The sequence below is a fragment of the Sparus aurata genome, chromosome 2 (genome assembly GCF_900880675.1).
Source record: "Sparus aurata chromosome 2, fSpaAur1.1, whole genome shotgun sequence".
NCBI classification, from domain to species: Eukaryota; Metazoa; Chordata; class Actinopteri; order Spariformes; family Sparidae; genus Sparus; species Sparus aurata.
In genome coordinates this window covers 20765305-20786981 of record NC_044188.1, presented here as the reverse complement: position 1 = coordinate 20786981, position 21677 = coordinate 20765305, and the positions used below count along the sequence as shown (strand labels likewise).

The 21677-nt window shown below is 43.2% G+C and overlaps 1 protein-coding gene across 1 annotated transcript in view; it reads right to left on the bottom strand.

Annotated features, from left to right (window-relative positions):
- Positions 1-514: 514 nt before the first annotated feature.
- Positions 515-21677, bottom strand: part of pid1 (phosphotyrosine interaction domain containing 1) — a 35736-nt gene continuing 14573 nt past the window's right edge. The window contains exons 2-3 of the mRNA XM_030403597.1: positions 21238-21384; positions 515-3181 (exon numbers count right to left, since the gene is read on the bottom strand). Coding sequence (XP_030259457.1) covers positions 2681-3181; positions 21238-21384 — 648 coding nt within the window. The 3' untranslated portion in view covers positions 515-2680. The remainder of the gene's footprint in view (positions 3182-21237; positions 21385-21677) is intronic.

Genomic DNA, 21677 nt, shown 5'->3' with positions numbered 1-21677 from the left:
TTCAGGGCATCGTGGCCACACGCAGCCGAGGAGTGATGTACTGGGGGAGTGAGGCGCTCAAACCTACAGTCAAACATGTCAAACCCCACCTTCACTTGGCATTTATGATCCCCGTGAAAACAGAGAATGAATAGCTTTTGTGTTCGACTGTGGCTTTGAGTCTCGTCCAAACATTTCTCAAAGCGCACAGCAAAACAGATTTTATAACTTGAATAGTTAAAGGAAAGTTCCACTTTTAGCGACATGTGTATGTTTGTGGCGGATAAACCGGCTGTGAGGTTATGATTTACATGTGTCCAGGCGCCCTGTCAGAGCATCATCTGGTTACCCTTTGTGTTTGTTTAGAAACTGAACATGCTTTGTGTTTTTCCTCCCACACGCAGCCGCCGCAGCATGGAATCCAGTGAGCTGAAATGGAGTGGAGCTTAAAGATAAAAAAACTTCTGGGAGAATGAATGAACTGCACGGAGGAGACGTGCAATATGGAGACAAAACAGACCACACCATCACACGCTTGATCTTGGTAAATACTTTATATGCAATTGTTTCTTGATCTTTGCAAACACTGTATAGAAAACACTTAAGGTAACATTTGTCAAACATTTAAAGCACGTCTGAGCTTTCAGACAGACATGACACAGTAATCTACAGCTTTTAACCATTCTCCCCCCCTCTGGTCTGTCCATACACACCTGTCACTGCACTTCCCCGCCGCATACAACCCCTTCCAGACACACACACACACACAGAACACACACACACACGCACAGCCACCGCTATCAGGCTCTCCACTTATTATTCACAGTAGGCTTTATAACACTGTTTCTGTATTGTATGATGGTTCTCAACATTTTTTTTATCATTTAAAATAGCTATCAACATTTATGCTGTGATATTTGGAAAGTGATACATTTGTATTTACATAAGCTTATTGAGCAAGATTCAAATACAATGTATGTGTACATATGTATAATTGTATGTAGGTGTGTATATCTGCGTGTGTGTGTGTGTGTGCGTGTGTGTGTGTGTGTGGACCAGAGCCACCTGATCGTTCTGTCTGAATTTCCACAGATAGCCTTGAGTCTGTTCAATACAGTCCAGTTAGAAAAGGAGTAAAGTGGCGCGGAGCTCTGATGAGTTTTTGCTCCACGGCCTCAGCCGCTCTGAGAGGCGATGCAGAGCAGAGTGAAGCTGGTCACCGACTGTCTCTTACAGCTGTCTGTGATAGCATGAGGAAATTATGGGAGACTGAAGTGACTGGAGATGGTGTGAGGTGCTCACAGCACGTTGGACTCATCATACATTCAAGCAGAGGCCAGGAGGTGTCAGTCGTTATCTCGGACGGCTGTGTTTAAGGGTCCTACAACCTCAGTGACTTGCACATTCAGACTCTCACACTTTTCATTTCATTACGAGATAAAAGTAAGAAAACGTGGCAAATGGTCACAGTACCATGTCTGATTTTTTTTATTTTTTTTTAAACGCCCCCTTGAGCATCAAAAACGGACGCTTCCTGGGCGATGAGAAGTCTTCACTTCCAGCTAATCGTACAACTCCCCATCTTTTAATCTTCTTCTCTTTTCTCGTTCACACACAGAGATGCAAGCACTCACGTGTACATTCATATACACAAAGTACAGAAGTAAGCAATTACACCTACACACACGGAAAAAACAAGGTCGGCAAGCACGCACATGGCCACACATACACGCTGGGACCTGGGTAAGAGACCAAACTAATGTGAGAGGAAAGTGAGGCACATAATCTGACAGGCCAAATCCAGCCTGAATTTTGGTATACTCAAAACAGAAGTCAGATGCGGATGATTAAGGTGTCGCAGACAGGCCCAGGCTTTCAGCCCAGTGAGAACTTCTAAACTGTAACATCTATATAGCACCTATATTCTACCAGGTGCCTTACATACTCTGAATCTTTAGGTACCTAATAGGCGGAGACAGCGGTAGAGGCTCTGGCTCCGTCGTCCACATGAGCAACAGCGATGCCGGCGAATAATTTGGGGGTTTGGACTAAGGTACCATAGTGATGATATGAATAGTGCTTAAAGGCTTAGCTTTTCTTTCACATCCTCATTTGCTATTACCGAGGTCGAAGGCATTGAAACAGAGATCCACATAATTAAACATTTAAAGAATTTATGTGCTCCAACAGTCTCATAAACTGGGTTGGGACCCTAAATAGGTCACAGGCCTATTTCTGCCGGGTCCCTACATGGCAAGAGTAGCATTAGGTTGTCATGAGCTGGGGTCAGAAGAACAGGGAGGAAAGTTTGTTGTTTCCGAACTGATAAAAAGCTTAAGAACCACAAACAGTGTCTCTGCTGGGCGCAGGAGTGACAGTGGTTGAAAATGGAAATGTCGAGTCAATCTCTTTTGGGCGTTTACAGAGGTGCTTGAATGGCCCCTGTGGGTCTTTGAGAGCCATTTATTCAAAGTGGCAGCACTTTGCTATCCCTGTATGTAAATATAGATCTTTTATAACTCCTTTTTCATCTACCTTCCCCTTAAGCTACTTCATTATCCAGGGTCAGCTGATTTTGTTTCCTAATTGATAACAGAAAGTGATAGTAGGGGAGAATGAGAGAGAGAAGGTTATCTATCCATCCTTCCAGTTGCCCCTCGCTTTGTTAGGATGGGGACAAGGAGTCTGGGCGAGTTTCAGTTCAACCATCGTCTGGGGTCGAGTCTTCAGGGGTGGATGAGTCCTCAGCAAAGTCGTCCGACGAGCCGCTCTTGTGAATGCGGCCATCGCTGCGCATGCTGTGGAAAGTCTTGCGGAAAGCCTCCATCATGGAGTGCGCCAGCTTCTTGGCCTCAAGCTTGCTCTCGCACTCCACAGCGTGGCAGTCCATCTGGAAGGACAGGTCGTCGTTGATCTCCCGGTAGATCCAGGCGAATACGTTGGGTGTGATGTTGTGGTCGGCTGTGCAGTAGGCGATCCGTGCCACCTGATAGGTGTCCATGGTTACAGAGGCTTCGCCGTGCTCATCCAGGTGGTGAAGACGCACCTGGAAGGGTCGAATTTCCAGCAGAGAGTTGCCTGCGGGGATGGTGCCCTGTTGCTGGGCGATGGCACGACGCTCCACCAGACCCACCACCGCCGACTCTGTGCAGCCAGACAGGAACTGGGTCCCAGAGATGGTCACCTTACCCAGGTAGGCCACCTGTAGGAAATGAGATGAAGAGATACTATTAGACTTGTCTTTTCTAAGCAAGGTATAACTAAAGTAAATGTGCAGTTGGCTACAAATACACCACTGTGCTTTCTACTGCAGTGTTTCACAGAATGCACACAATCAGCTGCAAAGGAAAAAACAGGGACCCGGCCTCAAACCCTAAAACCCTAAAATGTATTAATTAATTCCAGTAAAGGAATGTTTTGAGAAGGGATTTGAAAGATGTTACAGATGTAGCTTGTCTACTCTCAATGAGCAGAGTGTTCCTAACTCCAGGGGACACCTGTTGGAATAACCCACAGAGCCCATTCATCTAACGAGTTGCACTGACATGTAGGGAGTCTGCAAATCAGTGAGATATCTGGGCACAAAGGCCATTTAATGCCTTTGAAGTCAGCAATAAAATATTAAGATCAATGCAGAACTTTACAGGGAGTCAGTGTAATTTGGTTAGGACTGGGGTAAAGTGCATTTATCTCTTTGTAGCGAACATAATTCAAGCAGCTGTACCAAGTGGACCTGGTGGAGAGAGCACAGACTGATACCACCATAAAGTGCATCATCTTTGTCCAGGTCGGAAACAATAAAAACTTAATGTGAAGGGACAGGATGTGTAGGACACAAAAATGACCACATTTGAGAGATTTTCTTGACAGGCAAAACATAACTAGTCATTTTCATTCATTCATTCATTCATTCATTCATTCATTCGTCCAGGAAACAAAGACCTGCTTCAAAATCGTCACCTAGATTTCAAGTAGTCTGCTTGATATTTTTGACAAGCGAAGTAGTTTGCAGTTGAATTGGCAGATTTAATTGCCTGGTTTGGTCAAGTTAGTATGACATTTGGGGATGTCCAACACTTAATGTCATCAAGGCAGGTTAGAAGATTGTTGGATTTGTTGTTCTGCAGTGAAACAAATAACTTTGTCACCTGCATAGTAACAAAAGAGGACATCATGGTTTTGGATTGTCTGTTTGAGCAGAAAATTGTAAGCTGACAACAACAGTCAGCCAAGAACGGGAGATACCATAGATGCTGAGTCACTACAGTGCTATACTGCAGCTGTTATCAGGGTTTAAGGATGGTCCAACTAACTACTAAATTGGTCTTTTCAAAAACATAAAATGTAATAAGCAACAACATTTCTGGCAGTTTTCAAATATAAAACCATTACTGTACTGGCAACTAATCAATGTGGAACAGACTGAAAAGTAATGTTTCACTGTGAACATGTTCAGTGTAGATCTGTAGGTTAATTAACCTCAAAAACCGGGGTGCTTTCAGTCTCTCTCATGTGGTGATGAGAGGCTTTTCCAATTTTCTGTGGTTACTGTGCTGACATGCTGAAGGCTGTGCGTGTGCTACTTCCCAAAGAGGAGAAATAACGCTATGTTGAGCTGTGGCTGCAACACGGACCATAGAATACCATAGTAATGACACCGCATACCAGGAGAGCGATAGACTGAGGAGATGGAGAAGGATAACGGGAGGGAGAGGGAGAATTAAGCTGGAGTTTTCTATGGGAATGTGGCCAATTCGAGAGCGGTCCAGGAATAATGGCTGACTTGTGCGCTTTCTCTACATGGTGTTCTTTATAGCTTTATAAAAATACACAGAGGAGGAGCCTGCTATGAGTCGAACCCTCAAAGAGTTTTCACTCCTGTCTGTGTTTATACTGGGGCAGGGGAATACTACTCCCTCACAAGAGTTCATTACAGCTGGCTTACATGCAGAACACACTTGACACATGGCTGCAGATAACATGAGTGCAACGATAAGTGTGAATACCAAAGGAAAGATACGTATCGTATAACACTCTGGAGCATTTATATTAGACGTGGCCTGTATTCGTGGCCCACTGTCCAAGCCAGCGCGCAGTCTCGATAGCGCTATTCCCTTCAGAAATCAAAGTTTTTTTAGTTCTTGCTTTTTATTATCGGACAACAGCAGCGGTCTACACGGCAGATCAACAGATACCGCAGTCAGACGGTGTCTGAGTCCTGCTTCTATTCACCGCGCTGACTTGACTGCTTCTCTTCTTTCACAAGTTTTGTTTAGTCTGCAACCATCAAGTCTACTTGCCCTCGTTCTCCGCTATGATTTTGACTGAATGGGATCTTTCAGAGTAAGCACGTTGGACAGTCAGCCAGTCACTCAGTCCTTGAGTCAACCGACCTCTCGGTTAGACAGCCAGTAGCATTTACCGTGAAGCCACGAAAAAAAGCAGAAACACCAACGTCTCTGCTGTATTTTTCTGTAAAATCATGCACTCTTTGTAATCCCCAAAACTCCTCAAAAATGTAGTTCATACATGAAGAACTACAAGAATTAGAAGATCCTAATTCTAACAAAGGAGGAAATGAAAGTGATGGCGCTGCAGCATAAGGGGAGATAAAGAGGAAGCTAGCGAGAAACAACAGGGAACAAACAGATATGTATCCTTGGAAAACAATGACGCATTTACCTTCCCTGTCTGTAAGTGACCACTTCCAGATAATATCCAAAAATATGCTGCCTCACTTTCTTTCCAAAAGTGAGATGAGAAGATAGATATTCATGTTGTAGCATAAGACTGAGAGCAGCAAGAAACAGCTAGCCTGACTGTGAGGAATGGGCGACGCCAACCGTTTTGGCATATCACGGTGTTTACAGCGAAACAATGTGACGGACGATGATAGCTAACGCTAAGCAACACTGAGAGAAACACAAACAGCAGCCCAGGGAAAACAAACACCACTGCCAACAATGAAACCTTAACATCCTTAGTTCGCCGAAACTTGGCAGAAGTTGGTAAATGGGACACTAAGAGATCATCTATGGACGATGGTACGATCCGTCAACTCAACCACACTGGCTGTCCACACATTTAAACACCTATCTCCTAGCTCACTTATTAATGCACTGAATTGTGTTTGTTAAATCAGTGCTCAAATTGAATTGAAACAATGACTAACTGTGGTTTCAGGGGCAGTTAGATGCTATAACTATACTACCAGTATGCTGGATTAGTCCCCAAAATTGCGGCGCGACATGACATTGATTCCCAGTTTCCTATAGGCAACAGTAAAAGATCCAGGCAGTGAAAGCAGCTGCCTCCTCATGCCTGGTTTTCATTAGTGGTGACCGCGGGGTGGGACATACGGCCTTTCGCACCCGATCCATCATTCAGCTGAGTACCACAGGTCTGCAGGAGCAGCCTGGAGGCGGGGCGGTTTGCTAGTCGACCACACTGACACCCTCTCGCAGCCAAAAGGCGGTCAGTCACTCAGCCAGCCAACACATCCAAAGACTCCGCCAAGATACATCAACCATCCACAGTGTGCTGTTTGTATGTCAAACAGCCATCAAGAGTCATTGTGGACTTCTTTTCTTCTCTGTCTTTCCTGTTTTGATATCCGGTTACTTGTTTAAACTACGAACGATTCTACTGATTTCTTGCCTCCTTGTTGAATGAAGGCTAACTGCTGCGCCAGGTTCAGTTCACTTAACTAATGTTTTCTCTCAACCTATGTGTCTTCTCTACTGCGATCTGGTTAATGTGCCTGGTTTAATAATGTTCACCACTTGGGATGAAGGGCCACCGAAGAGGGGCTCGGTGAAGAGTTGCAGCTGCTTGATATTCAGCCTGAAAGAACGATTCAGTCTGATGTTGTCTCCTTTTTGCCAAGGGAACGATTTGATTTTTCTCCAACTAATCATTACTGACTGGTATATCCGCTACAGTGAGTTAGTTTTAAAATGTACAATAATCACAGCTTCCTGTGATCACTCATAGGATGTGTGAAAATGAGGAGACTACTATGAATACTAGGGCAGTCCAGAAAGAGGGGACAAAGAAGGAAGATGGTCAGAATAGAGGCAGCGTTATATTTGCATCCAAAAGCTACAGCAGAAAACACCCAATTAATGTTAACTTTCACTCGGATTATCAACTTTTAAGACAAGCTTGACGGTGAAATAAACTTGTATACAACAGTTAAAGGTGCGTGTGTGTGTGTGTGTGTGAGTGTAGCAGGTGGAGAGAAAGATAAGTGAGAAGTGTGTGAGGTGAGGAGGTCACCAGACTGAGCAAACATGCCAGTTTGTTTTTTACAAAGTCCAAACCAAACATGGAGCTGAAGAGGAAATTGTTACATTGCTCGAGCAGAGAGATGAGAGACGATAGAAAATGAGAAACAAACTGCTCATATGGTCGTGTTCATAAAAAACTAAAATAACAAAAGAAAACACAAAAACTTTGGACTGAATCATCAGTTTATATAGTATATGTATGAGGAAAGCTGAATGTTTAAGCATTTATTATATGGACACTGACTTTTTTTTTCTCATTTGGTGAGAACTGAAAGAAAATGCCAAACATGAACAGGTCAACATATTACCATCATCATCAAATTTGTATATGACTGCTCATGTGTACATTCTCACACACAAATAAAGGCTGTGGCTCGTGGTTGCCAAGTCATTAATGTGGTGTTTTAGCTGCAAAATATTCTAGCAGCAAAGCTCAGTGCAAATCTAACCATGGATCAACTACCTGGCTGTGGGGCAGAAACATCATCACTGCAGGCAGAAATACGACTGCTAAAATAATGGACATATACAAGATAATTTGCTCCCTGGAGCCAACAAGACACTCAAATTTGAGGCAGCAGTCTAGAGAGACAGTTCTGAAAAAAAAAAAAACTAGACAGGTGCCACTGAAATACATTTATAACTACCGATATGGTGCCGACAAGTTACCACTCATGAAGGATGAGATCTGCTGAGCCTACACTTTCTCAGTAAACTCGTCCCCAACACAACTAACAACATCAGCCAGTCAGACCACATACAGGTACAGTTAACATAAATACATGAGTTCTTGTTTACATCTTAAGAAATGACGATAATCTCTGGACTGAGCTGAGAAAATAACAGTGATCCACTGAACAGCTCTGCCCATCGTAGGCTAACTCAGACCTTATTCACATGATGGCCTTTTTCCTCCAACTTCACGCTCAGGGTGGGAAACTTGATTTGCTGGGATAATGTTATGCTGCTGTGTTCCAGGTTGAAGGTCATATAAACAATGACAAATCGTTGTCGTTTTTCAGCTACGCAATTGATCGGCAACTGAAAAGATGACAAGATTGGTGAAGATTTGGAAGTAAACCCAAAACACATTTGCTCGCTCGTTAGCTGATGTTAGCATTCAAGGCTTTCCTATTTAACATTACTGTTTCACTACACCCTGTGTGTTTCACTTCCAGATTTATACAAATGTATTCAAGATGTGTGAATGAATTTAAACCTTTCCTAATCATGCTGCATTAAAACTATATCGTATCAAACAGTGACGTTAGCTAGACTGTGGTTGAATGCTAATTTTAGCCAACTGGTTATCAAACCTGTCGATTTACAAGTATGGTCCGTTGTCCCTCCAGATTAAACATGCATTGTCTTCACAATTATTAATCACTCAGGAATCAGTGAAATGATTATCTGTCAGAATGTCTCCATTTATATGACTTTAACCCTAGAACACAGCAGTGTGACATTTGAGCTTCCCACCCTGAGTGTGACAAAGGATAATCTTGCAGTTGTTTGATGCAAGAAAGGGTAAAACTACAAAACAAACCGATTAGGACTATTAATTCTACTTTTGTAGGCTGTGAAGCAACATTTGGTATCAGTATGTGCTTGATTACATCAAATACTTGCCGATTCTGTGAAGTGGTCATATTTTGAGTTTGAAGGCATCAGAGTCTCTGCTACCACCAAAAAAACAAACTTCACTCAGGCTGAGCCACAAACTTGAAAAATAAAAAAGGCACATAATCTGGCAGATAATAACAGGAATATTGGCCAGCAGAAATAACACATAATCAGACAACTGTTTTTTTTTTTTATACTTCCTTCCAACAATTACTTCTTTTACTTTCTTAAAAATACGGCGGAGACTTGAAACCGAACTCTCTGATAGAATAATACTGAAAAAAAAAACACCACCAGCTGGGCAGTGCATCGCCTGAATCTTGTTTTGGTTTGTCGGCAAACTTTACGGAAAGTCATACTTTTGCACGCTGAAAGAAGCCAGGGAGAGATGCAGATAATCACGTCAGATTGAAAGCACAAATTTTTATCTAACATCTGACACCAGCTGAGTTAAACAGCAGGCCTCGAAGCAGCAGCACGAACGGCTCTGTGCACAATCTGTGCGTCTGGAAACGAGCGAATGCAGAGGAGGACCTGAGACACGTTCGTGGGTGACTTTTAACTGCTACAGTGTGCGTTTCTGAGAGTGTCTTTGTGAACGTGTGAGAACGTCAGGATGGTTTCCAAAAGTACAAATCATGGGTTGTGATTGGAACAATGGAGAGACACACTGAGTCGAACTGATCATAAATTCTGCAGCAAGGAGGAGGCATGATTCAGGCTGGGCTCTGGGAGCTGCTACCACGATCTCCAAGCAAAACCATGGAGGCCTGCGTGAGTCAGTGTTTGTGCAACGAGCCACTCCAGCTCGAGCTTTCTACACATCAAGCTCTGGATAAAATTGATACATCAATCCATCCGTCGTCCCAGACCAGAACACATCTGCTGTCCTCCGCTCTGGCAGCCTGCTCACCAGTCGTCTCAGTGCTGGCAAGTCAGGCGGGCGGCTTAAATCATTCCAGAGTCCTCCCCTTTGTTTCAACTTTCCATGTGTTTCTCCTCCACTCTGAAACTCTGTTGTCTCTTCGTCCCTCCACTCTTTTCTCTCTCTTTCTTTCTCCCATCATCTGTTTCTCTCCCCCCCCTCAGTCTCTCCTCTATCCTCACATCCCCTCTTCTGTTCTGGACGCCCCTCTGCAGCTAACTCTTGCCAGCTCTATACCATCAGTCTGAATATACTGATTCCATATGAAGCGATACGGAGACAGAAATAAAGATTAGTTACAGGAACAAAGGCCTCGGGGGCCGCAAGGAAGGAATGCTACAAAGAGAAATGGAGCAAACATGGACAGAAACACAGACGGATTGGCTGAGGGAAGGAGTTGAAATTTAAGCTATCCACTGGATTTGTGCTGCAGACAAGAAACGACATGTGTACAGTATGGATACCTGAGAGAGGGAGAAAAACAAAGAAATGGAGTGTGAGTTTGTTTGTGAGTGTGACACAGAGAGTGGGGGAGTACGGCTAAACATTTGCATGTGTGGTGAGACACGTAGCCACTATTACTGACTCTTGGCTTATGGAGGAAATTGTCCTATTCTGTTCTCTCTCTTTCTCCTACAAGGAGAAGCTCCTGGCGGACCTGCAGCACGCAGGTCACATGACCGACAGCGACAGCTGAACTCGTCGGTAGCTCTGTTAACTCGCCTACTCACGCAATAAAAGTTCAAATAAAATTCACATTTCAGGAAATTAGCTTGTTCCCTTTTTGCGCAGAGTTAGACGAGCAAAGCGCTACACTCAGGTGCCTTTACGTTAAGTATGAGGCTACCACCAGCAGCTAGCAAGCTTAACTTAACACAAAGGCCCTGTTCAGACATGGTACTAACATCAATCCTGTGTGATCTGATCACAAGTGGGCAGCTCAGCAGTGAATTCTCACAAGATGCACTAAGGGTGCATTTGAGATCCTATCACTCTCCGAGCTCCTGGATCACACTGAAGGACTACCCTCACTGACGCCCTCTGTAGGTACACGGCAGCGACAGGAGCTGTCTGATGCCATATTTGGCATCTCTTTCCTGCCAAAGTTAGCAGCAAACGTTTCACCACTGAGAAGTAACTGCAGTATATCACCAGACTCCTTTAAAAATCGCCCATTTTTGAGAGTTAACTTAACAATCTTTTTCAAAACAGCTGCAGCAAGTCTCTGATCATTCTCCTTGATCTCTCGTAAATTTGGCATTAAATCAATTAATTCAATACATTAAGTTGTTTTTTTCCTTGTGGTTGGATTGGTTGTTGTTGCCTATCAGCTAAATTACATCGCATGTGGAGACTCCCTCAAAAATTGGCCAATTTTGTGAGTTGTAGCCACTTGAGTAACTTCATACACTCTGTGAAACATTTTCTATGACAAATTCTTTATTATTTAAGCCTTCTGGTAAATTAGGCAAATGTTTTCAATAAAGTTGTTTCTTTCTTTGCATGAACATCATGTCAGTTTCTCCCAGTGTGTTGGCTACTACCGATGGTCCCCCGGTCAAAAACAACGATGCATTTTATTCACTGCAAACGGAGAGAGAGCTGAGAATTGAGACCTGATCACAAGTTGGTCACTCAAGATGCAAGAGGAGAAGCATGTTGAGGTGTGAAGGGTAAACAGGGGGTAACAGCAAGCATAGCTCTGTCCAAAAAGTATCCAAATCTGCAAAATCTACAAGTAGATATTGGTATATTCTAAGGGACCACAAGCCCAAAAGGTTGTGAGTCACTGCTTTTGTCCCCCAAGTCTGGCGCTTGACTTATCAGGGAGGTTTGTACAAATACGTGCAGCACAGCTTAAGTTCTGTTTCTGTTTCTGCTTCTGTGCTACAAAAGACTGGTGCATGCATGCCAGCACAGTCACTCTGCCATCACTGTCATGCCAACAGGAATTATTTCTGTTTTTAAGGATAAGTGAGGCAAACAGATTTTAACATTTAATATGTTTTTGATGACTCACTGGATGCAAACCCAACAATGCCTGAAAAACCACAATTATGGAATGAAAAGGGATAAACAGACTGAAATGAAGGAAAGGAGAGACAGAGACAGAAAGTGATTGTTGTAAACAGATGGAGGAAAAAGCTGACAGAAAGAAAGAAATGAATGCAAACATGGACAGACGAAAGTGAGCTATACGCAGAGGGAGACAGGAAAAACATCCGCAGCCCAGCGAGTGAGCTGGTGGGAAGAGAGACAGGAACATCCTGGTCCCCTCACACACAACACACACTGTCTGTCTGTGTGTGTGTGTGTCTGTCTGTGTCCATAAGAGTCTGTATTAGTGTGTAAGCACACAGGCATGCATGTGTGCATGAGAGGTGTAGATCTGCAGGGCAGCTGCTGCCGCTGGAGCCACAGCTGGTTCGGCTATCAGCAGAGAAAAGGAACAGAGGGGATGAGAAGAAAAGAGGAGGTGGTTTGGGAAAAGGAGGAGGAAGAGACACTTAGTGGAATCAATGAGGAGATACCTGTCCCTACGGAGAGGCTTTGGGAACATGGAGAAAGAAGAAGAAAGGGTCTGAGATGACAGGAAGAGGGGCTGCGAGCAGAACAAGGCAGCAGTTGTTGAGGAAAGCCGCTTGGTCCTGTTAGATCAGGTCTGGGAACAGACTGTGCAGCGAAGGTACAAACAGGCAGCAACACTTCTGGAAGCAGCCTTCACACCATCAGGCACTTTCCCAGAAACTGGTCCAAGGACAGAGTAGTGGTGCAGACACAACACACTGTCCATGTCTCAATATGTGCCTGTTTTCTATTTTGACCCCCCCCCCCAATGGGCAGGTTTTGTTCAAACTAGTAAAAGTTTGTTTTTCCAAATGGCAGGAGATGAGATGTCCGTGTGGAAATACGACTGTTTTGTTCATGACTCAGTGGCTGGCTATTCGGAAACTTATCAGATTTGTATCTGGCAGTGGTGATCTTCTGTCAGATGCCAAAAGCAAGAAAAATAGCTGGTATTATCAGTGTCTTAAGGTATGCTTGTAACTTCCAAAAAGTCAAGCTATCAGGAAATAAAGAAAAGATGGGTTCACAAGAGGTTAACAACTTACAGTGACGGTGATCTACGGCCAGTTTATGTTGATGGCCAAGAACTCTTCACAGTTTAGTCTATTCGTTCAATTACAAAGCTTGAGACAAAGAATTTGGTTCACTATCTGCTGAGAGTTAGATGACTGTTTGTTAATTTTGAAGCTACCGCCAGTAGCCAGTCGCTTAGCTAAGCACAGAAAACTGGAAACAGGAGGAAAGCTATCTTGGTTTTGTTCGAAGATAACGAAATCAACTAATAGCACCTCTATAGTTCAGTAATCTTGTTAATCTTGTTAGGTCGATTTAAAAACAGAGGTGTAGAAATGACAATTCTCCATGTTACGGTGGTTTACCGCTGTGTTTCCACTGCCTGGTAAGACTTGGCTCAAACTGACTGCAGCTGGACTCTTCGCTGATGACACCACTTTTTTAGATTTTTACAAAGCTGTGTAAAGTGCGGGCCACACCAAGGACTATAACAATAAATACATCATTTTACAAATCATTCTAACTCAAGTGGATGGCAGAGTCCACACCACAACTATACTGACAGTGACAGTGGGGAACGATATAGCTGGGATCACTTTTGAACGATTTGACCGAAACACTGACAGCCAAAATCCATCCAAATTTACAGGGCCATTAGTTATCTTAATGTTGGGGACTTTTTTCACCAAGAGTGCTTATTACATTGGTTTTCAGCCATAGCTGACCTCTTTTACCAGGATAACTGATGCTGAATTAAATGTATAACTAACATTTGTCTTGAAAAGACAACAACTAGAGTGCTGGATTCTCATCTCTGAAGAATTTTCGTAAAACCATATCCTTCTGGGGATTTTCCTTTCAATATACAGCAGTAACAAGATATCAATATTCATTTTGCTAAGCTGCCGACACAGCTGGAACGCTCCGTGCGTGCTCAGCGCTGCAGTTCACAGAACTTAATCGTTCATCAGTGTGTCTGCTCGCTGATCATCATCATTACAGTTACTGTTATAGTGATTGTTCTTGTGTGGACAGCACAGAAAAGAGAAGTGAGTGGGTTAGGGGTATCTTTAATATATTTTTCAGGTACACTAGAGGGAAAAGTTTTCCAGCAGACAGAACTGGCTAGTTTATTCTACATCTGAAAAATGTCCCTCTTAAATATGCATAGTATCCTGGTCACAATTTCATGGCTTTGTATCCACAATGTGTATGTGTTGTATATTCATGTGAAAAAAGAAAATCAACTACTTTATAGTTACTGGATTTTTGTATCTCCTTCATCAGCGCAGTACAAAAATTATGCAGCAAGTTATAGCTAATACACAACCGTCCGACTGTCAGAGATGGAGGTTATCCTGGCGTCCTCCCTCAGTCGGCCCCTGCGTCTGGATCCCCCAACATGACTGGGAATGTGCTGCTTGGGAATGCGGCATTCCTGAGGAGGCTGTTAACATTCCTCTAAACTTATTGAATCAGCACAGTGCAGCTGGCTCCGCTTGCCACGGCATGCAAAGATGGATGAGGTTTTTTGTTTTTTTTTAAATGAAGAAGTGCTGTGTGTATTTGCTTGTTTGTGTTGCACATTGAGAAGACGATGCTGCGCGCGCGCGCATTTGTGTGTGTGCCAGTACAAAACAGAGTCTGAGTGTTTGAATGTAGGTGAAGACAGGAGCACCTCAGTGTATATGAAAGACGCTTTCACATTGCCTGCCCCTTACATACAGCCTACTATAGGGTGAGATTCTCAATAGCCCAATGACGGCAATAAAATGTTTTTAAGCTGAGCCACTCATTAACTTTCCACTCTAGTGACACTGGTGCCAGTTACGTTTTCAATCCCCGGCCACAAAATATGGTCTCACCCACACAAATTTGCAATGTAAATGAAAAAGGGGCATTAACGAGCCTTATTTTCTTTACAAACACATGTTATTAGTCCAGGCACACAAAATACTGTATCTACTGTACATGAGGGCCACACTGGGTCACTGGGATAAGACTGCAGCGCACTTAGTCCAGATTTCTGCACAGTGAAAGTTTTGAGCATTACTATAAAGATGTCTGAGTAAGCACAGCACACACAGAGACACTGTCACAACATCTTATGCTTAGACTGAAGTTGTGCCACCACTCGCTATCCAGAAAGTACTGTCTGTTATCTGGGAACAGTCAATACACCTCCAAGATAGCCCCCCTTTATCTGCATCAAACTGATACCAGCTACTTAAATACGCCTGATTTTTAAAATCAAGATAACAATATTCTTGGATCAATCCCTTTATCCAGGTCTGCATGAAAAGTTGATGGGGTCTATAACTGGGCCGTGAGCCGTCCTCCATCCAACTTCTGTGGAAATCCGTTTAGCAGTTTTTGTGTAATCCTGCTCACAAACAGACCAACCAACGAACAATGGACCCCTTGGCAGAGGTTAAAAAACAATACAGTACCTCTTTCGATACAATGACCAAAAGAAAAAAATAAAGACCTGCATACACGAAATAGGAACATTTTAATAATATTACTATTAATATTACTAGCTGCAGCATCACGAGGTCTGTTAAGCTCACTTCCTTCTAACCCCACGCTCTGAGACTGTACTTGTAGTCTTCAGACCCCACGACACCGACTCAAGTGACATCACTTGAGAAATTTGTAAGACTTTCGGCAGCTTTCTCTGGAGCCTAAAAGACCCCATACAACTTTTCCACATACGTAGAAGCAATCACCAAAACCAGTTCCCCTTGAAGCAGTGAAGACAGGAATGTTTGTACACTGCAAAAGTATAGAAAAAATCTATTTAAGCACACACACATATTAATAAAAACACTGACACAAAGGCTCCATTAGATTAAAAGACAGACACGAACACATTCAGCAGCGAACTGCAAGCACTGGTCATCCCACCCCAGAGGTTAGTAATCATCTAAATGTCATCACTGTGTGTTCTGTTCTCTGGAGAAGAAGTGATGGTACGTCCAGCAGCACACTGACTGACATCAGAATACCAAGTGCAGAGAGACAAAAAAGGCCCTCTGCCTGACAGATTAGATAAAGACACGGTAGGACCAGCACACTCTGGGCTGCTGGTGTGAATGATGTCAGTGTGGGGAGAATCACACACACCATCACTGGTTGGGTTTCACTGTACATATAGTGCAAAGAGTGAAATTGTGTCCAGCAGAAGCAGCAGATCGGCGCTCTCAAGTATCACGCACAATGCAAGGACCCTGAAACTGAAGCAGCTAAATGGAATTCAGCCATCATCATTATTTACAACTTAGGCACTTTCTGTCGACACTAATCAGCGTGTAATGAGTAGAAAAGAAAAGACACACAACAGCTGGTCTCATTTCTACCAGACTAAAGCCAAACCTTTCTTTTTATGAACACCACCTATCTACAAATTCAGCGGATACTACTTCTATGTCTGTATGTGAAATATAACACTACAGCCACCAGCTGGTTAGCTTAAGTTAGCAGAAAGATGTTACTGATCGCATCCAAGAAATAATCTAGTACCATGAAACTGAACTTCTCTTTTTACATTTGTTTGTATTCAACAAACTAGATGTAAAATGTTATTCAGTGTATTTTTGAGCTGTTTCCCACTTTGTTTCCAGGCTTTGTGTTGGGCTAAGCCAAATGGCTGCTGATATAAGAGTGGTATCACTACCTTATATCATTCTTGACAAGACAGTGATTGTATTTATGTCCTAAAATTATATAAGAGCTAAAATCTAGGCTAAAGATAAGGTGCAAATCTTCACAATTGAGAGTTCGGAAATAGGAAATGTTTGGCACTTTTGCTTAAAAACTACACTAGCGATGGACTATATTGGTGTTGGGAGGAGATCGTCGTGTAATAATATCAACATCTACTTTTTTCAGTTTTCAGTACTGACATGTTACTTGCCAAAATGGAAAATCTAGTTCCCACTTCTGTGCGCTGTCTCATCGCTAAGCTGCCACAAATGTAAGGTGGACGTGAATCAGACACTCCTGTGCTCATTTACTGTACGCAAGGTATACATGCGTAGCCAAATGGATTCATGCAAAGGCAGGCATTCACCTTTTTTTTTTTTTAACAGGCTTCTAACCTGCCAACTCTAAAATCCTGACTCTGAAGAACTGTGAACTCCCTTCTTGAGAGAAGAGGGAAAGCGTAAAAGAAAAGGTTGACTACATACTCTTGAAAGAAGAAAACAGACAAGATTTACACACAACAGATTCACGAGTAAGGAGCTGTATTTTGAGCAGACTCCAGAGTAATTTCACCATTGTCACGGACTATGACCGTAGAGCTGAACACATTTTCTCAATGAATGTGGAGTGGACTGCTTTGACAGCAGCAGGCCGGGCAGGGCAATGAGAGGTGGCCTTTCATCCTTGCTAGCTATTAGCTTTGGCAGGGGGACAGCGGTCCTCAGCCAGCCTTCCTGCCTGCCTGCCTGTAAACTGGGAGCACAACTGGGGGCTGGGAGCGAGCAGACCGAAGGATAAAGGGGTGAGAAATGAAAGAGAGGGAAAATAAAACACACCACGAGGACAATAAATGGTATTATATTGTTCTGTAGCATATAAAAGCCAAGCAGGATGGCCGGTAAGGCTGCAGTAAGACCATTGTTTCCTCCTCGATTTTTCTCTCTTAAATAGAAAATAAAGTCTCTTTGAGGTCTAGTCAGAGGTGCTGAAGCAGGTGGGCAGACAGATATGCAGTCAGGCAGGTAGTGACTCAGACAGGAAGTTACACAAGCCAGCAGATGCAGGCGGCGAGGCAGACAGACTTGCAAATAAGGAGGTCGCAGACAGATGAGGGAAATGATTTTTTTTTTTTTGGTGCGGCTGGTATTCTGCTGAATAGCTGTAGTGCTATCCATGGCAACACGGCTTTGGCATGCTCGGTAACTCTGGAAGAGCAGCGAGTGCAGAAGACGAGCGGGCGGCGAGTGGATGCTGGGATTCACACCAGACAGAGAGAAACAGCGAGTCCAGATCGGTGCAGCGTGTACCCAGGCGATATGTCAATATTTATCCTCTATCATAGCAGTGATTGCCAACGGGATGATTCAACGGGCTGCTGTGTGCCACTGATGCCTTTATTCCCACTGGAATACTGTACATTATTACACTGTTTAGTTTGGATAAACAGCTGGCTACATCTGGACGCTCTGATTGCCATCTGAGATTCAAAACATTTTCCAAGTTAAAGGGTAGTTTGGCGCGCCACAAAACGCTGCCAGTGCACGACCGGTAATTAAAAACAATTAGGCATGACGCACTGAACACCAGGATGCTGATGAGTCAGAAACCTGTGATATGATATTATCTCTCTGAGTAAGGAGGGAAAGTCTTGAAGTTCTGCTCTTGTATCCCTGTGTTAAGTTTTGTTATATTATTGAGTCTTTACATGTTGTGGTCTAATTCCTCAATTTCCTCCATGCGACAATTCAAGCAAGAGAGGTGTGGGTACAGCATCTTCAAGCTAAAGATGATCTAACCTGGGTTTCACTGGGCCTTTAAAAACAATTAATCAATTGTTCAGCTGTGCATCTTTACAATATTTAGTTGGACTAGACAGCTGGTGACATCTGGGCAGTTCAAAACATTTCCAGAGCATGACTAATAATTAAAAACAAGTAAGATTGACTCAGTGAACACCAAGATGCTGATGAGTCAGTAACATGTGACAAAATATTACCTCATTGAGTTTAGGACGTTTAGTAAGACGTCCAACAGACCCAGAGAATTTGGAAAAATACATTGCAAGTTCATCGCTCAAAAGGCATCGCCAGCAAGGCTGTTCATTTCCTATTGCCCTCTATTGTGCGCTTTGTCGCGTTTTTGTAGGTTGAAATATTGTATAATATTGTATAATAATTTTTTAAAAGTCGAAATACAGTTGTGCATGCAGCCCCATTCCAGCGCACAACACTGCTTTACCCAAACAGGGATATCCAAGGCATTTAAGCAAGGACCAGTTCGGGGCCTAACTGGGCCTTTAAAAACAATGAATAAACCGTCAAAACTGTTGCCATTTTTAAACATTTATAATTCCTGTCAGTCATCTTTGTACATATCATGGAGAAGTACAGTGAAAAGGAATGGTGTTGGCTTCAGTTCCAGGCAAGCCAGCCTCAACTGTATGCAGAAGATGAGCAAGAAGAGCGGTGTAACAGCTCCCCCATGTCACATCATGTTCTTTTGTTATCATCACAGACACTGACCATCTGTGCGTTCCATTTCATTCTCATCTTAATTCAACGGATTAATAATAAATCATAGTGTTATTTAAGATTTAGTTACTACCAAGTGTGGGCCAAAAGACGGCAAATTTGGATACTTTTGTTTGTTTTTTATCAATGAAAACGCTGTTAGTTAATAAGACTTATACCATGGTCTGGGGGAATACTCGATTCTGATTGGCTGCAGGGTGTCCATTAACCCCTGATATATGGACATCTACTAAGTAGTTCCAGTCAAATTGACTGTTCACCGCTGTAAATTAATGCGCTAGCCGGCGTATCAAATCTTAATATTTTATTTCCAGCACTGAGTGCAGTCTGACTGTCAGTCCTTCAGTGTCTTATCCTCTGAACACCACAGGGTGGCGACTGTAACACACAAGCTGCAGAAAGTACACTTCCCCTCTAAACTTACTGCTACGCGAATAATCTCACGTCCCGTTCGCTGTTCAGCTCTCTACTTCAGGCTGCGGCCACAGTAACGTTACACACGGCCGGTCATTTGTTCGTGAAAATCTTGCTATTGATTTGGGGACAATGACATGACTGGATAGTTAGCTAATCATGTTAGCTAGCATACTGTCAAATTATATTTACTGTCTGTCAAACGTATTCAATGTTATTGACTTTGAATCTTGCTAGCATAGCGTTAGCTTTCTGGCTCATGGCTGAGCGGACTAGAATATCTCCCGTTGCCAAGTCGTATCTATGGTCCGTCCTATTTACTGGAGGAGTGAACAACGTCTCCGTTGCATAAGAATCTTACGGGGGAGTAATGATTGTTCCAGGTATTAGTCAAACCCTCAAGCGTTACCAGGGAAACTAAGTTATGGCTTGTGAAAAACTTTATATTTTGATTGTAAAACGCATGAAAATGTAAATTAATAGTCCGAATTTCTTTTCTTTGGCAAGTGACCATGGTATAAGCGGGATAATGCCCTTCGAGGTGTCCATAAACAGAAGTTAATGGACTTCGCGGAGGCAACCGTCCGACGCGCAGCGGGGGACGGTTCTTAGGCCTCCGCGTCGTCCATTAACTTCTGTTTATGGACACCTCGTCGGGCATTATCCCTTACTTAAGTCTTCTGCATGCGTGTCTCTCCCAGCCAGACCAAACTGGTCTGTTCTGCCAGTGAAGGCCGTCTTACTGACTTTCACTTCATGTTCATCATTGGACCTCAGGAACTTTTGGGAAGTGAACTCGATTAGGACTCAGCACTTTTGGTCTTTTAGCATCTTTGGGAAAGGTTTCATGAGATGTGTACGCACATATTTATCATATGTGTGTGTGTGTGTGTGTGTGTGTGTGTCTGCTCGTACATCATAGTGTGTGTTTCTTCTCCAAAGCGATCCAACAAACACAGATTATCTGCAACAAGCATGTGGACTGTGTGTTCCACATGTGTGTTTCTTGGCAATACTTTCAAGAGGGACACATTTTTTCCTCAAATCTGACGACGCTGCCAGATATGAAACGTTTATTTTAGTTAGGTTAAGATGGAAAAGCTTCAGTTCCTGTTCCGACACGCTTGTTAATGGCGCAGAGCGATTGACCAAAAGCAACATTTCACTCACAAAACAAAATCCTCACACCCACACAGTCTTCTCACATGTGCCCGCATTCATCTCATCACGTTTATTTGTTTAGCTCGTGCTGGTGTGGTGCAAGGCAAGACAAACACACAGAGACACACTCAGTTAAAGTGTTATGTGTAATAATAGAGCGTGGCTGCTATTTTAATCTGCAACCCCCCGTCTGTTTTCTGTTTTGGGGACAGAGAGAAGAGAATGGGCTGTGAGTCAACAGCTCATTGGATCAAACTCCACATTCGACACTGAGCAGAACCAGGAGGAGTAGACACACACATATGCAGGTGCCCGCACACACAAATTTAATCATTATTTCATTATTATTCAAGTATTCAGACACAAAAACTTCAAAAAGTCTGTGTTGAGGCAGTGCAGAGTGAGAATGAATAAAACGTGTGTCCAGAAAGGGAAAAACAGTTGGATTACGGTTCTATTAATGCTATTATCGAATTACTGTTCAGGAACAGAGGTGGCTTTGTGGATTATTAGTCTCATGTGATCCCACCTTGTATCCAGCATGGGTCCGGCTCTTTGTGAGCGGTGTGGTGGAGCAAAGCTCGATGGCCTCGGGCTCGTGAAAGATCACCGTGGGCAACGGCTCCTTTCTCAGCGTCAGCACGTTTAGCTTGGTCTTCAGCATGGTCTGGAAGTGCTGATGGAGACAAGAGAGGAACACACATCGAGCTTTAGGCAAACTTAAAATCGAACTTACAATTCCTTGTTGACATTGCTCAAGGCTATAAGAAATGCAACCTCCACAACATCAGCGTTTCTGGAGTTTTGTCAATTAAAGGTGTGTAAAACAGAATAAGTGATGAGTCTCGCCGCCTTTAAGCCTCGAAATACACAAGATTTTCTTCTGTGTGTAAATGTGGCAAACTTTCTAAACCTCAAACGGTTAAAACACCAACGAGACACATCAGGATGTTATTTTTTAAGCTTTTG